The sequence below is a fragment of the Muscardinus avellanarius genome (genome assembly GCF_963383645.1).
Source record: "Muscardinus avellanarius genome assembly, chromosome: 3".
NCBI lineage: Eukaryota > Metazoa > Chordata > Mammalia > Rodentia > Gliridae > Muscardinus > Muscardinus avellanarius.
The window spans coordinates 16413157-16430964 of NC_137788.1; the positions used below are offsets into that span (position 1 = coordinate 16413157).

Sequence of the window (17808 nt, forward strand, 5' to 3'; positions counted from 1 at the left end):
AACTGACAAAAAAAAAAGTCATTGCTTTCAGTTTGTAAGATTCTAGGTGATGCTACATTAAAATAATTTGAAAGCTGGGCACAGTGTCACGTGCCTGTAATCCCAATTTGTGGGAAGCTAAGACATGAAGACCGCAGGCTCGAGGCCAAGCTTGAGCATCTTAGAAAGATCCTGCAGCTCAGTGATACCCTGTTTCAAAAAAAAAAAAAAAGAAATGGGGGTGTAGCCTGGAGGCAGAACAACCCTGGGTTCATTTCCAGGACCCAAACAAAACAATATGAACTGGGGGGAAAAATGAAATTTTTGAGAATATTAAATGACTATATGAAAACTTACTGGAAAGAGAAAAAGGTTTTAAAGAAAAAGTAGGAGAACATTAAATTTATCTGTAATTTAATAAAATGTAGTTATAAGCCTTTGATGTTCTGTTACTTTCCTAACTCTAAGATTTAAAGGTATCCTGAATCGAGGAGTTTCGTAGGGTTAGGGATTGGCTGAATGAGTTTCCAAATTCGGAAAAGACTGGATAAGAACTAAAAATCATGCCGATTTTGACTAGTTTCCAGTCCAAAGCAACAAAATTAGACCACTAAGGCAATGATTCATATTAAGGAGGCATAAACAAAAACAAAAAAAACAAAAGAACCCAACATGTATAGAGACATATACCTTGGAGCATTTAGTATATTTGGAAATTCTCATTTGCATTTTTAGACAATGGAGTAACTCTTTGCAGGCTGTACTAAAACACAAACACACCACTGAAGAAACCAGACTAGGAATTTCAGCATTCATTCGATGTTTCTGGAAGTCAAGGAAAGCAGCCAATTAAAAAATAGCTCAAACACTGCCTCTTCTTCATGTTCAGCAGGCACCGGGCTGCTAGTGGCAGAACAGCTTACCTGGGACAGGGCTCTGTCTTGAGTTTACACTCTGAGAGTCTGTAACCTCTTCTGTTTGCCCATCTGCTTCCACGTCTGTTTTGTCCTGGGTCTCCTTCGAATCGTCACAGAGGCGAGTTCTCGTGCTCGCTTCCCCTTCTGAGGCCTTCTGGGCTGTGGGGAGCGCGCTGGGAGTGCTGAGAGCAGAGGTGGCGGCAGGAAGGAGCACTGGAGTGGGAGGAGGGGACGCCGGAGGAGTCGAAGGAGCTGGGGAAAGGGAAGGGACTGCGGAAGGGGTGGCGGGAGCTGGGGGACACTCCACTTTCATTTCTTCAGGGGGATTTTCCAGGATCTCCAATTCAAGAGTCAATGGCAATATGTCGTCTCTTACGATTTCCACAATGCTCTCTGTGACTGGTAATTTTTCACTAACTCCATTCATTTCATTAATAAGGTTAGTACTAGAAATCAGTGGCATATCATTAGATGCTACACTACAGGGTTTCTTGCATATATCATCGTCAACTTCATCTGTTGGTGAGGGCTCTGATGCTTCTGTACAAGATGTGGGGCTGGGTATAGGAACTGTATCTTCTTTTGAGGAAGAGAGTTCACATCTGTCATCTATTGCAGCAGTGAATATTGGCTGGCTACTAAGAGCAGCAGGCGTAGGGGAAGCAATTGTACTTCGAGCACCTGGAGAAGCAGTGGCAGGTGGCGGAGGCAGAGGAAGCTCTGTTATGGAGTCTACGGAAGGAATCTCGGGGGTCTGGCCTGTTTGTTCTTTCTTCTCCCCACTAAGGACTAGCCTAAGAACTGGGGAAGGAGACTTTAACACTGGATCTGGTTTTGGCTTCTCTTCTGGAGAAGAAAAAAATAGAGAGTTATAAGAATAATTCTCAGGCCAATGACTATATTGTATTACCTTAGGTCAATTATTATAATTTCTTACCCCAAATCACAGACAACAAAACAGATACCAAAATATTAGACTTATTCTGGTAATAACAAAATTTGTCATTTTTTTCTCTAATTATACTATTACTTGATCTATAATACATATAAGATTTATACTGGAGTAAGAGAAGGAATGCACTCAATAAATGATTATGTTAAAAGTACACTGAAAAGATCATCAAAACTGCAGCTAAACCATTCTTTAAGATTGGTAGAACTTAATCTCTACCATATATTACTCCTTTTTAAAAAAATATATTCTAGCCGGGCGTGGTGGCGCACGCTTGTAATCCCAGCATTTGAGAGGCTGAGACCAGAGGATCACGGTTCGCGGACAGCCTCAGCTACTTTAGCGAGGCCCTCTGCAACTCAGTGAGACCCGGTTTCAAAATCAAGAATAATTCTAAAAAGGGGGGGGGGGGTTGTAGCTTGGAGGTCAAATGACTATATGTATACACACTGAGCTGAGAGTGGTGGCACGCACTTGTAATCCCAGGACTTGAGAGGCTGAGACAAGAGGATCACAAGTTCGAGGACAGCCCTAGCAAATAGACTCATCAACCTAGCAATATCCTGTTTCAAAATAAAAATAAAGAAAATAAGGCTCAGTGATAGAAAAAAATTCTACCAAAATTAAACTATAGTAGAACAACAGTAGAGGGAAAAATAACTGAAAATTAAATTATAAAGAGATTGCTGTTTCTATGCATTTTTCAACTCCCAATACCACAAACAATAATTAGTAATATTTTTTTTACTATACTGAGGATTGAACCCAGAGGCATTTTACCTACAAGCTACACCTCCAGTCCTAACTTTTATTCTTTATTTTGAAATAGGGTCTCCTTAGTTGAGAAGGATCTCACTAGGTAGGTGAGGCCAGCCACGAACCTGTGATCCTCCTGTCTCAGCCTCACAAGTACTGGGGTTACATGTGTGTGTCACTATGCCCGGCAGATTTTTAAAACAGTACTTAGCCACATAGGAAGTTGTTAATGATGACAAATTAATATAATTATCAATAGTAATATATTAATAATTTATTATTTTATTTTTGCAGTAGTGGAGATGGAACCCAGGAGCATTCTACCTCCAAGATTTTTTATTTCTTCTTCTCCTTCTCCTTCTTCTTTTTTCTTTTGCAGTACTGGGGATGGAACCCAAAGGCATTCTACCTCCAAACTACACCCCCAGACCTATTTTTTATTCTTTTTACTTTTTGAAACAGGGTCTCACTGAGTTGTGAAGGGCCTCGCTACGTAGCTGATGCTATCTACAAATCGCCATCCTCTGGTCTCTGCCTCCCAGTGCTGTGATTACAAGCGGGCGCCACCACGCCCCTTTACAATAATTATTGAAAAGTGTGAATTCTTGTATTCTTTAACTTCAAAAGGAATTTACAGTTAAAAAGGAAAACTTTTAAAAATTAGGTACCAACAAGCCGGGCGTGGTGGTGCACACTTGTAATCCCAGCATTCGGGATGCTGAGACAGGAGGATCACAGTTCAGACAGCCTCAGCTACTTAGTGAGGCCCTCTGCAACTCAGTGAGACCCGGTTTCAAAATAAAGAATAAAAAATAGGGCAGGGGGTGTAGCTCGGAGGTCGAATGCCCCTGGGTTCCATCCCCAGACCCACCCACCCACACAAAAAAAAATTAGGTACGACAAACCAGCCTATTCCCTAAAAAGTGCCAGGCACTTTTTAAAAAGCATCTGAAGTACTCAAATTTAATTTTTTTTTAAGATTTAAAGAAGTTTATTAGAAAGATAGAAATACAGAAAATAGAAATACAGCTCCACACCAGACTGGCATGGAGGGTGACTCGAATGAATACGCCCTCAGATTTCATTTAAAAGGACTACTCTGGCGGCTTGGGTCAGCTCAGTGGTAGAGGCAGAGCGCCTGCCTAGCCTGTGTGAGGCCCTGGGTTCCCTCCCCCAGCGCTGCGACATAAATATATGAGTAAGTGCTCTGAAGACTCTTAATACACTAGCAGGTTACGGGTAGAAAGATAAATTAGTGTCTGCATTTTCAAGTGAACAGTTGGTGTCGCAGGGAGACTGCAGCGTTCACACGGAGCTTAGAGAAGCTCTAGGAAATACCTCAAATACACCCAAGGTTTTCTTTTCAAAGTGATCGGGAACATGCTCTAATTCACAGAATCTGTACAACATAGCTATGCAAGTGACCGGCTGAGTTGGACACAGCGGCGCATGCTGGTAATCCCAGCAGGTGGGAGGCGGAGAGAGGAGGGCTGCAAGTCTAAAGCTCGCCACCGCAACCCGGTGAGACTGTTTCAAAATAAAGAAAGGGCTGGGATGCAGCTTGGAGGTAAAATGCCAAGGGATCAATCCCTAGTTACACACACAAACATGCACACACGTATGCACGCAGGCACACACTAACAAAAAAGCCAGCTTAAAATGCTGATTCTGTTATTCAAATTTTCACAAGGATTCTGCATTTCCCCATCCTGACCATCTAGGCCTTTATAAATAGGAAAAAAATTAAGGGTCTCACAACTGAAAAACCATAGCATTTTAAGTAAAATTTAGAAAAAATAGAATTTTCTCACAAAAGATTAAAAACATTTCAAATTCAGACTTAAAACGACTTGATTATTGGAGATAGGGAGTGGCTCCCAAAACCTACGCTTCTATAAGGTGAATATTCTTAATATCGCGCAGGTTCAAGGCCAGCCTCGCTGGCTTAAGAGACCTTGTTTCCAAATGAAATATAAAAAATAGGTCTGGGAGTGTAGCCTGGAGGTAGAAAGGTTCCATTCCCAGTACCACCAAAAAAATAAAAATAAAAATAAAAATAAAAATAAATTTAAAAAAAATCAGCCAGGCCTGGTGGCTCATGCTTGTAATCCCAGCATTTGTGAGGCTGAGGCAGGAGGATCGCTCTTTGCGGACAGCCTTAGCTACTTAGGCCCTTTGCAACTCAGGGAAACCCTGTTTCAAAATAAAGAATATAAAATAGGGCTGGGGGTTTGGCTCAGAGGTAGAAGGCCCCTTGGTTCTATCCCTAGCACTATCTTCCTTTAACTCTCAACAGTGATGAAAGATGTATTTTTAAGTACAACTTTATTTTTTGAGTACTGGGGATTGAGCCCAGGGGCATTCTTCTTAATGTTTTTTTGTTTTCAAACAGGGTCTCCCTGGTTGCTCAAAGTCTAGCTAAGGTGTTGCTGCTGCTGGCCCTCCTACCTTTACCCCCAAAGTACTGGAATTGTGGGCATGTGCTACCATGCCTGGCTTTCGGTGTAACTTTTAAAAGCATGCATAATTATGGTTAATTCCTTATCTTTTTGTTTAAAACCAATATGAGATTTGCCTCTGATCAAGTTTTTTAAGTAGGCTTCTCAATACTCAATAGAAAAATATGAATTTTTATTTTAAAAATACAGTGTTATATTTGCATGACATAAAAACCCTGAAATTATGTATCAGAAATCCATCTTTCAAAAGTTTAAAAGTGTGATAAATATGCAATCTAACCAAAAACTTTTACTATTACTATTAAACATCTCCATTTTATGGGCTATTTCTAATTTTTTTTTTTTTTTTTGTCGTACTGAGGATGGAAACCAGGGCCATTCTACCTCCGAGCTACACCCCCGGCCCTATTTTTTATTCCTTATTTTGAAACCGGGTCTCTCTGAGTTGCGCAGGGCCTCACTAAGTAGCTGAGGCTGTCCATGAATCGCAATCCTCCTGTGTCAGCCTCCCAAAAGCTGGGATTACAAGCGTGCGCCACCATGTCCGGCTTCTTAGTCTGATTCTTAAACCAATGATAATGGTGTGAATTTACTAGGAATTTTTCCAGGCTATGCATACCCTCAACAACTCCGTAAGGCAGAGCTTCATCATCTTCTATAAGTAAAGAAATTGAGATATAGTAGGTAAGTGACCTCAGGGACGACCAGTGAGCAATGCCGCCGTGATGCCAGCTCTGAGCTCTTTAACTGGGGCAGGGCAACAGAAGCCTGATCATGTTCAAAGAAACATTTTATCTTGTGTAAAAATAGTGGGATACAGAAAGACATAAGGAGCATATAAATTAATCTGTGTTGTTCTTATAAAGTAATACGTGCTTTCATTTATTCCCCCCTCCCACACTTTATATTTAAAAAAAGTTTCAGGCAGCTAAGTTTTACCTCTTTATACACACACTGACGTGAGGCATTAATCAAACGTGGGATAAAAAATTATAAAGAATCTCTAGTTTCCATCTCAAAGTAAAACGTTTTCTAGCTCAAAGCTTTGTTTCAAGTGGCATCTGAACAGTTCTCAGATGTTTTCCCCTTACTTCTGAATGCCACGAGCAGTGTAATTAAGAAAATGGAGACTAAAAATAAGAGGGACACAAACCTTGCTTATGGCCGCTCGCTGCGGTGACGGGGGCGCTGGCAGCGGGATGGGCGCTCTCCACAGTCCCGTAAACCACAGGGCTGTGCTCGGGGGCCTGGCTGGGCAGCTGCTGCGATTTGAAGTACAAAAAAAGGGGAATAATGAGCGAACGAACATAAAAGCTAGCAACATGGAACCCGGGCAAGTGGGAAAGACAGAAAGGACAGGAGGTCACGAAATTAACACCAAGGAAGCAAGGAAAAATATACAGGCCAATTTACCAAATTCAGACAGTACATGGGAGGACAGGGAAGGGAAGGAGAGAGGCCGCAGGAAAGGGGGAAGGAAAAGAGATGGCACTCCAACAGGAAGGCAGCGGAGGCGGCAGTGCGCATCCATCTCCAGGGTTTCTTCAACACAGGTCATCTCTGAGAGGAATTTACTCCCCCAAGTCAAAGACCCAACGCATTTGGTCAATGTCACTTAAAAACTACCTAGCAAAGTGGTCATCTGTCAAAAGTGACACCAGCACAAATACAAAGGGCTTAGAAACCAGTCTGTGATTCAAGAAACAGCACGCTACAGTCATAAGTCCTTTGAATGTCTTATTACAGGGAAGGGCCACTAAAGGTACTTTCACTCTAAAATGGCATGTTCTCAGTCAAGGATATTTATCTTCTCAGAATCAGAAATGCAAATAAAAGCGAGCATGGTGGTGCACAATTATCATCTCAGTACTTGGAAGGCTGAGACAGGAGGGTCACAGGTTCAAGGACAGAGGCAGCAAGTAGTCTAGTGAAATCCTATTTCCAAATAAGAAATAAAACTGGGTTGGGGATATAGCTTGAAGGCAGAATGCCTCTGTGTTCAATCCCCAGTACCAAAAAAAAAAAAAAAAAAAAAAAAAATTAATGCAAATAAAATATCTGGTGTTTCAGAATTACGAGGAAACGTGACCACTGTATTGGAGTAAGAAACGTCTATTAAAATATAAGCCAAGGAGACTGAGAAAAACCGTGCACCTTAGAGGGAACAGATTTATACAAAAGGACGAGAACACGCGTTCTAGTTCACATCCAGGAGGGTCACACTAAAGCCGCACACACAGCTCCCTGGAGATCTGAAGTCTTCCTTTTGGAGCCTCGTCGCCCACATAAACGTCTGCAGGGCCACGGAGCAGATGCTTGCATAGTTCCCACTTCCACTGGGTGAGGCTGCACATATTACGATGTGGGTGACTTCAGGTGCATAGGGCCACTTAAAAGCGAGGGCTAGTAAATATTATTTTTAAGTCCATATTCTCACTTAAAATTCTTAAATTTGGAATAAAACTGAGATGGACACATTTGTGATGCTAACCATCACTTAAGTAACACTGCTTTTGAGAATGTACAAAATGTAATTCACATTTGACTATGTGTGACTATACATAATAATTCATAGGAAAAGGAAAAATGCTATCATTTTACTTATTCAGACCATGAAAGCACTAAATGCCACAATTACTTCTAATTGAAGACTAGTAAGATGTATTTCCATAAAAAATAACGTTTTATTTTCGCTTTGAATTATAGAGAAACAGTGCTGCCATGACTTACTATCGTCTATATCCTTAGTTTCAGTAAAATAAATTTGTACTGCCTTTCTACTTATCTAGTTATTATTCTGGTACCGGTGATTGAAATCAGGGGCATTCCAGCTCTGAGCTACCGCCCGCTCTTTTCATTTTTATCTTTTTGTTTTTGAAATAGGGTCTCCCTAGGTTGCCGAGGCTATCCTTGATGAGCCTTCGATCCTCTTGTCTTGGCCTCCCAAGTATTACAGGCATGTACCACCACACCCAGCTACTATTTTATTATACTATTTTAAATAAAAACATAGCAAGTGTTCATAGCTAGAAATGAGAATACAATTTTACTGGTTAAAAACATCTGGAAAAGAGAAAATATTCCATTCATGCTGCTTAGAAGTTGCTCAATAGTTATCTGTATTTTCCAGGTTTATAAATCCTATCATGTACCTGAAAAGAAGAAAATATTAGCTACTCGAACTGCCTGGGAAATTAACATCTAAAATAAAGGTCAAGCCGGGCGTGGCGCACGCTTGTAATCCCAGCATTCAGGAGGCTGAGACTGGAGGATCGCAGTTCGAGGACAGCCTCAGCTACTTAGTGAGGCCCTCTGCAACTCAGTGAGACCCTGTTTCGAAATAAAGAATAAAAAAAAAAAAATAGGGCGGGGGGTGTAGCTCGGAGGTAGAATGCCCCTGGGTTCCATCCCCAGACCCGAAAAAAAAATTTTAATTAAATAAATAAAATAAAATATAGGTCAACAAAATGACAGGTGAGATGTTCTAGACAGTAAGAGGCTACTGAAACCTATGAATCTGTATAGATCTGAGGACTTTTCAATATAAAATACCTTCAATCATGTAAAAGATACTACTACACTGACATTTTTCAAATTAACAGAGTCCTAACAAAAGAGTTTCCATACAAAGAGTGACAAAAAAGGACTGAGATAAAATGTTGTTTAAGCATTAATTCCAAATCCAAGGATCCAGTACAAGTGCTAAGACTACCTACAATGCTGTGGGGAGGTCCGACTCGGTGGCATCATCTATGACATGAAATGGACCTGCAGAGCCTATATAGTTCTTCCAACATTAACATTCTAGAGGCCTCTGAGTGCCAGGAAAGTAATGACCTATTAAAACAGAATCATAAACCTTTATCTTGTTTTAGAAGAAGTTAGAAGTCTTTAGTTATACTTTTTAAAAAGAGATTCAAAATTCAAGCACAGGCACCTAATTTCATTAACAGACAGTACAGTGCCATCAAAGAAAACCAACTAGCTTTAGCCTCGGGGCTACCAATCTGCAATTTCAGCATAATTACAGACACATCCTAAATCACACTGTGGTTGGAAGACTGCTGATTGGACAGCCCTAGGTATCGGAACTTAGTGCCTAAGAGTATTTTGGGTATTACTGGGTAAAACACTGGGTCAACATTTTTACATGATATAAAAATTAGGAAGAAATGGTTTGTCCTCTAAGGTCAATATTAGCTGGCATTATACTTTTGCCACTGTGCTTCCTACAAGGAAAAATAAATATTTCTATTACACATCTCTCTTGCTATATACATATATGAATGTCACAAATACATGTCATATACATGAATGTCACAATGAGCACCACAATAACAAAAATCAAAGAAATTTGGAATAAAACAGATTCTTGTGAGGATTTCAATGCAAATCACCTAATCAGAGGTAACTATATTCTCAAAAGAACTACTACATAACCGTTGCTGATTAAGGGCCTGCTCAAAGCATGCAATCATTGTGCTTCATGATTACTGAGACATATACACTTGTTTACAGGCCCATGGTCCCTGGGGAAAGACTGACAGGAAAAGGATTTCTGTGGCCAAGGACAGAGGAGTAATCAGAAGAGAACAGGAGCAAGCTTGAAAGACTAAAAGTGTGTGTGTGCGTGTGTGTGTGCGTGTGTGTGTGTGTGAGCGAGCAAGCGGCGCGCACACACACACACACATCCACCTCACAGGGACTTTAAATGCAAACAGGCATGTCAACATGTTCAAATAGAGGATTTAAAGCAAGTCAAAGCAGAGTGTCAAACACACGTTTTTTTTCCTTTTGGTGCAACTAGGGATTGAACCACGCCTGGCTTACTTTCTAAGTTTTAAACAGGGTCTCAGTAGGTTGCTGAGGCTGCTCTCAAACCAGCAATCCTCCTGTCTCAGGTCCCAAGTACTGGGATTACAAGCTCATGCCCCTGTAAAGTGCTCAAATAGACTTTTTAAGAGTAATATTATTACTACTACTTTTATCATTATTATTTTGGTGGTACCGGGGAGGACTGAGTCCAGGGCATGTTACCTCTGAGCAAACAGGCACCACCAGCTTTACTTTACTTCTTGTGTTGAGTCAGGTCTCCCTAAGTTTCCATGCTGCTCTGCAATGGATGACCCTTCTGTCTCAGCCTCCCAAGGACTGGGATTACAGGCATGCACCACTACATCTGGCTCCTCAAAGTATATTTTAATTGTGTGGTTTTTTTGTTTTTGTTTGGTTTTGCAGGTCTAGGGATGGAACCCAGAGGCATTCAACCTCCAAGGTACATTTCTGCCCTACATATTATTTTTCTTTATTTTGAAACAGGGGTCTCACCGAGTTGCAAAGGGCCTCACTAAGTAGCTGATGCCGTCCACAAATCACGATCCTCTGGTCTTAGCCTCCCAAATGCTGGGATTACAAGCATGCACCACCACACCCGGCTCTATTTTAATTAATGTTTGGAAATACAGACTAAAATGTGACTTTCCTAAAAAACTAATATCAAATTTTTGCTATAATCCCCCCACCCAAACAGACCACCTAAGTAAATAATCTTAATTTGGAAATTTGTCTGTGCTACACTCATTTTCAGGAAAGAGACTACATGTAGGACTTAACCACAGACTTGGAATATCCCTGAGGAAATAACTGAGTTCTATTACAACTAATATTATGATCTTACAGCTCACATATGTAGATGGCCACACAGGAAGACTGAGAGAAACATCAGGCAAAGACTATCACCATTTCCAAGTGAAAATACATTACAACATAGAACCAAATTTTAGGCTAACTCAAATGCATAGATTTTATTTTATTTTATTTTACTTTTGGTACTGGGGATGGAACTCTTCTACCTCCAGACTATACTCCTAGACCTATTTTATATTTTATTTGGAAACAGGGTCTCTTAAGCCAGCGAGGCTGGCTTCGAACCTGCGCGATCCTCTTGTCTCAGCCTCCCAAGCGCGGGGATGACAAGCGTGCGCCACCACGCCCGGCGCAAATGCATAGATTTTGAAGAGGCTCTAAAAACTTGGCCAGAAATTGTGACCTGAATATTTAGGAATACTTTACAAACCTATATTACTAAAAGCAACTCAGTAGCTTATTATTTTGAAATTCTTATATTTGATTATCTGTATTACTTGTTTATAAACTAGACTCTGAGGAATCTCATTACCCAGCCATAAAAGGAGAAAGCAAGCAGCCCCTACTTTTTAATAACTTTGGTTTTATTTATTTTATATCCTGGACTCTCACATTAGTTTTCTTTTTCTTTTTCTTTTTTTTTTTTTTTTGGTGGTGGTACTAGAGATTTAACACAGAGGCATAAATCTTCATATAAATAAAAGCTATACTCCCAATCCAATTTTATTTCCTATTTGGAAACAGACTCTTGCTAGATTATTAAGAGTCTCTCTACAGGCTGAGGCTGTCCTTGAACCTACAATCCCCTGTCTTGGCCTCCCAACTTCTGAGATTACAGGTGTGCACCACCATGCCCGACACATCAGCTAATTTTCAAGAACTGAAAACCACTGAACTCTGAATCCACTTATCAAAATTTAAAGTGACCCAGTAATTAAATAAAAACATTGTCAAATATGGGGAATTTCATTTACTAAGAGTTTAACTAAACTCTACCCCCTCTACACAATGTCTTAATTTCTAAAAATAAGAACATGAATTCAGGAAGCCATGATAACCACACTCTTCACTAGGATCTGCCTGACAGAATTTACAAAACGCCATTGTAAATAAACATGGTGCTCTCCATCCGAGGAGCTCCGTTACGTAGTCTCAAAAGGCGAGAGGCACACCTGCGACACAGCCAAGTAAGCTCTGAACAACAGAGGCACTCATCACGGTGAGGGTGTTTACGTTCTCAAGCTTAGAGTATGCACGAACATGAGTACACCACTTATTCCCTAAGGCTCCACGGTGGAACACATGCAATGCTCGTGTAAGGATGAGTCTCCATAGGAAAGCAGCTCGTGTGCGATCACCAACAGTTCGTTACAATTGTGACGGCAGCTGGGCTGTGACTGTGAAGGCCATACACAGAAATATTGACCAGTAAAACTTTGAGTTATAACAATTTGCAAAGAGAACAACATGCTTGTTTAAATAACATTTAGATATTCAAGACTATAAGACAATTGATAGAAATGGTAAGTACAGAGAAGTGATTAGAAAAAAGAAGAGTTCAATAGAAATTAGTGGACAAATAAATACCCTGGTCCATCATGGTTCACTCCGCTTACCTGGGGGGGAGTGGGTGTGGATGTAGGCCTCCCTATGGGTGGAGTGGGGTTTCTGCTGCCACCTCCAGACATAATCTCTTCTGTTATGTCTTTACCTCCCTGGTTTGGATCTCGAATTCTTATCTATGGGGTTTAATGAAATGTTAAGTGAACAGATGGGTGTCTAGGTAGCAGATTTATAAGCATATCATGAGTTAAAAGATTCCAACTAAGAAATCTGCCAATAATTAGAGCTCATAATCATTTTAAATTACAATTAAAAACATTTCAATCACAGAAGGATACAATTAGGTCATTAATTCTGATATGAACTAATTAGAATAACAAATTACAATGGGTTCTAGTTAGCTGACTTTCTAGTCTAAGACTTTCAAATAAATTGATTTTATTTACAATGCTTAACATATGACATCCTCCTATTTCAGTCTCCCAAGGACTCCTAAGATTCATAAAAGAATTTTAATATATATAACTTACTATATATAATGAAGTTTTAAACACCCTAAATGGTTCTTTGAAGGTCCCTAACAAAAAGAAAAATGTAGCTGGGCGTGGTGGCGCACGCTTGTAATCCCAGCATTCAGGAGTCTGAGACCCAAGGATCATGGTTCACGACAGCCTCAGCTACTTAGTGAGGCCCTGTTTGAAAATAAAGAAAAGAAAAATAGGGCAGGGGGGTGTAACTCGGAGGTCAAATGCACCTAGGTTCCATCCCGAGACCCGCCAAAAAATAAAAAAATTAAAAAACAAAGTACTGTTCTACTGTTCTTAACCAACAAAACACAGGAACACCATAAAGACCAATTAAGAACAGTATAGTTAAAAAATTATCCTACATCTTTACAATTAAATATCAAACAGCCAGAAAAACAACAGCAGACCTACATGTACTGCTGTGGGTGCTCATGGACGCACTGTATGTAACATGGTAGAAGGCAGCGTGTGTGAGCAGTCAGCAAGCCTTTTACTTTTTATTTTATTTTATTTATTTATTTATTTTGTGGTTCTGGGGATGGAACCCAGGGGCATTTAACCTCCAAGCTACACCCCCAGCTCTATTTTTTTTTAATCTTTAGTTTCTCACTGAGTTGCGGAGGGCCTCACCAAGTAGCTGAGGCTGTCCGTGAACCGCGATCCTCCAGTCTCAGCCTCCCAAATGCTGGGATTACAAGCGTGCACCACCACGCCCGGGCAAGACTTTTTAAATAGAAGTCGGGAGTGTGCGGTAATGAAGATGGGATACCTGGGTCTACATGTTCCACGCTAGGACAGCTGCTAAGACACCAAGGCCTCCCTCTGCTGCTCGCTACCTACATAGCTTAATTAAGTGGCTTCTTGAGAATTTCAAGGAATTCACTAATAAAACCATCCGGGCATGGAGGCTTACAAGCAGCAGTTCTTCAATTAAGATTTTTTTTTTTTTTTTTTTTTTTTTTGTGGTACTGGGGTTCCTGGAAGCCCTTCTACCTCTGGGCTACACTCCCAGACCTATTTTTACATTTTAATTTGGAAACAGGGTCTCCTAAGCCAGTGCGCGCAGCTGGCTTCGAACCTGCGCAATCCTCCTGTCTCTGCCTCCCAAGCACGGGGATTACAAGCGTGCGCCACCACGCCCGGCATTTCAATTAAGATTTTTATATCAGTTACTCTTTTAGGCACGGAGACTTGTTTCTACTATAACTTTAGGTATTGGTACATTTATTTTACTTTCTTCTTCAATAACATCTATTATTACTATATTCCATATTCATTTTTCTGCACTGTGAGAATATGTTTCGAGTCCAAAATCTACCATTAAGTTTTAACATTTCCGAACCATGGTTACTTGACTATAGTGTCATGATACACTGGTGTGTTCTTTTTATTATAACATGTGAAAATTAACTTTTTTCTAATCATAAAGTACCAAGTTTTGAACCTCATTAATTTCATTAAGTGTTACAAGAATACTATTATAAGCTGGGCATGGCGGCTCATGCTTTGAATCCCAGTCCTTGGGAGCCTGAGATAGGAGGATCACAGTTCTAGGACAGCTACTTAAAGCCCTCTGCAACTCAGTGGGATGCTGTTTCAAAATAAAGAATAAAAAATAGGGCTGAGGGTATAGCTCAGAGGTGAATGCCCCTGGGTTCCATCCCCAGTACCAACAACAAAAAATACTATAGTACTACTATTCCCATAAATCACACCTGTGCGAATGTGGGAGTCTCTTTTTTTTTTTTTGGTGGTGGTGGTGCTGGGGATTGAACCCAGGGGTGTTCTACCTCTCAGTGAGCTACACCTCCAGCCTTATTTCTTTTCTTGGTGGTACTGGGGTTCCTGGAGTCCTTCTACCTTAGGGCTACACTCCCAGATATATATATATTTTGGGGGGGGGTACTGGGGTTCCTGGAAACCCTTCTACCTCTGGGCTACACTCCCAGACCTATTTTTTATATTTTTTAAAATTTGGAAACAGGGTTTAAGTCAGTGAGACTGGCTTCCAACCTACGCAGTCCTCCCAAAGGCAGGGATTACAAGCACAGGCCACCATGCCTGGCTCTTTTTGTGTGTGTGTGTGTGGCGGGGGGCTACTGGGGTGGAACCCAGAGGCTTTCTACCTCCGGGCTACACTCCCAGACCTATTTTATATTTTATTTGGAAACAGGGTCTCACTAAGTTGCTGAGAGCCTCACTAAGTAGCTGAGGCTGGCTTCGAACCTGTGCGATCCTTCCGTCTCAGCCTCCCAAGTGAGGGGATTACAAGTGTGCGCCACCACGCCCAGCTTCTTTTTTTCTTTTTTTTTTGGTGGTACTAGGGGTAGAACCCAGAGGCTTTCTACCTCCGGGCTATACTCCCAGACTTTTTTTTTTTTAATATATTTTATTTGGAAACAGGGTCTCACTAAGTTGCTGAAAGCCTCACTAGCTGAGGCTGGCTTCGCACCCATACGATCCTCCTGTCTCAGCCTCCCTCCCAAGCGCCAGGATTACAAGCGTGTACCACCATGCCCAGCTTATTTCATTTTTTATTTTTTTTAGTACTGGGGATGGAACCTAGCGGCATACATTCTCCGAGCTACACACCCAGGGCCATTTTTTATTCTTTGTTTTGAAATAGGGTCTCACTGTGTTGCAAAGGGCCTCACTAAGTAGTAGCTGAGGCTGTCCATGAACAGTGATCCTCCACGCCCGGCTTTCATTTTTTACTTCGAAACAGGATTACATTAAGCTGCAGGGGGCCTAAGTTGCTGAGGCTGGCTGTGAACCTACCATCCTCCCATCTCAGCCTCCCAAAGCGTGCGCCATCACACCAGGCAGGAAGTTTTTCTTGATTGCAAATGTAACCCACTTTGTGTCTTCTGCTGTTACAAGAGATCACAGCCACTCTTCTACGAAGTGGTCTGCAATATGAGTTTCATATTACTAAACTCTAATTCTCCTTAGAGAAAAGCCCCTACAACTTACTTCAGCGTTTTTTCTTTTGTGTTGCCTTCCCTCTGTCAGTGCACACTTGGAGGGCTGATTAGAATTGGTGGTCCAGGACAGTCAGTGTGTGAGGACTGCTCTGCAATTCCTCCCACTAAGAGCCTCTGGCCCACTGGGCTCTCCCATTTCTAGCCGGAATGCATGTTCTCAGGCGGCGTACCTAGCCCAGTGAACGGTGACAGCTGACAGCAAGCAAATGGGAAGTATGACCACTAGTTACGGGCCCATAAAACCCTCCAGGTAGAGTCAAGTGGCCGGGATAGAAAGGAAGAATATGAAATCGCAGTCACTTGTAAACTCAGAGAAAGAGTAATTGGGTAAAAGTCTTTGAAAAGTAAACAGATTTCCAATTTAAAATAATAAAAGTCAATAGGCATGTCTTACAGTTTTTTTCTCTCTCTTGGCTGGAGGGGGCTGCTGCTGCGTAGGCACTATGATAGGTGCGGACTGATACACGGGCTGACTTGGGTAAAAAGGCGTTCCTAAGGAAATAGAAAGACACACAGAGAAGAATTCAGTTATTTTGTCAAATACTATGTAACTAACAATGGCACTGTGTCTCTGGGCAAGGCTTTTAAAAATGAAAGGCAAACTATTAAGCAGTCTTCTTAATTATTTCTTCCCAAACCTCTCTTCCGGCTACTACAGCAGTCAGGAAAATATTCCCAAAATATGCAATGTCTTGAAACATTCATAAACATCCATTACAAAAACAGTCACACACTCAATTCCTGTAGATTGACACCAGTTATCTTTCTAAAACACAAACTGTGCTATAGACCTGCTTTAAGAAGAATCTTATGAGCCGGACGTGGTGGCGCACGCTTGTAATCCCAGCATTCAGGAGGCTGAGACAGGAGGATCGTGGTTTGTGGGCAGCCTCAGCTACTTAGTGAGGCCCTCTGCAACTCAATGACCCTGTTTCAAAATAAAGAATAAAAAATAGGGCTGGGGGTGTATCTCGGAGGTATAATACCTCCACCCTTTTGGTTCAATCCCTAAGACCACCAAAAAAAAAAAAAAAAAGAAAGAAAGAAAGGAAGGAAGGAAGGAAGGAAGGAAGGAAGGAAGGAAGGAAGGAAAGTAAATCAGACTAGGGGTGTAGCTCAAAGGTAGAATGCCTCTAGGTTCAATCCCAGTACCATAAAAAAGAAGAGACTGCACAAATCAATGGGATTTGGAGAGTCAGATCTAGAAAAGCTCTAGGCAGAGTACAAGTAGGATTTCAGTATGTTCAGTGTAAGACCCACCCCAAACCTTACATATCTTCTAGCAGTAAGTAAACTATTCTCAAAGTACAGCTTAAATTAGCAATTCAATTCTAAATCATTATCCATTGGCTTCTAAACTCAGAAAACAAAACCCTAAAATTAGTTTCAAATGTTGCTAGACAAGCAACAAAATCTGCTCATCTTGCCATATTGTCCAAGCTAAGTCAAATAAGATCCCAAAGGTGAACCATTTCCTTACAAAAAAAAAAAAAAAGGAAGAAGAAGTAGTGTAGTAGTAGTAGTAGTACTTGGGAGACTGAGAAAAGAGGATCATAGGTTCAAGGCCAGCTTTAGCAAAGGCCTGTTTTAATGTAAAACATAAAAAAATCACAGGTTCACAGCCAGCCTCAACTACTTAGTGAGGCCCTCCACAGCTTAGTGAGACCCTGTTTCAAAATAAAGAAATAAAAAATAGGGCTGGCGGTGTAGCTCGGAGGTAGAATGCCCCTGGGTTCCATCCCCAGTACAACAACAAAGAAAGTACATTCTTCTCATAAAACATTTTTGAGTCTACAGAATTGGGGAAATGTGGGTAGTTTCAACATAGTGTGGTTACACATTGAACACAAGATGACCTTGTCTTTCAACTGTGGGCCCCAAGAGGAAGAAATCTACCCTACCGAATAATAATTTTCTTTTGTGAATTAATCCAAATTCTTATATCATCAGTGACATTTAAAAACAGTTTTACTATATTAAAAATGTGAATAATTAGTGCGGCGTGGTGGCGCATGCTTGTAATCC

General features: G+C 41.0%; 1 protein-coding gene across 18 annotated transcripts in view; it reads right to left on the reverse strand.

The window, feature by feature from the left end:
- EIF4G3 (eukaryotic translation initiation factor 4 gamma 3) overlaps positions 1–17808 on the reverse strand; it is a gene marked incomplete at both ends in the record, with an annotated part of 253579 nt that overhangs the window by 114845 nt on the left and 120926 nt on the right. For 12 of the 18 annotated variants that reach the window (XM_080692029.1, XM_080692032.1, XM_080692044.1 and 9 more), the window contains 4 exons: positions 903–1742; positions 6217–6325; positions 12326–12448; positions 16178–16275. In XM_080692029.1, coding sequence (XP_080548155.1) covers positions 903–1742; positions 6217–6325; positions 12326–12448; positions 16178–16275 — 1170 coding nt within the window. The remainder of the gene's footprint in view (positions 1–902; positions 1743–6216; positions 6326–12325; positions 12449–16177; positions 16276–17808) is intronic. The other 6 variants (XM_080692037.1, XM_080692033.1, XM_080692045.1 and 3 more) reach the window with 1 other exon arrangement.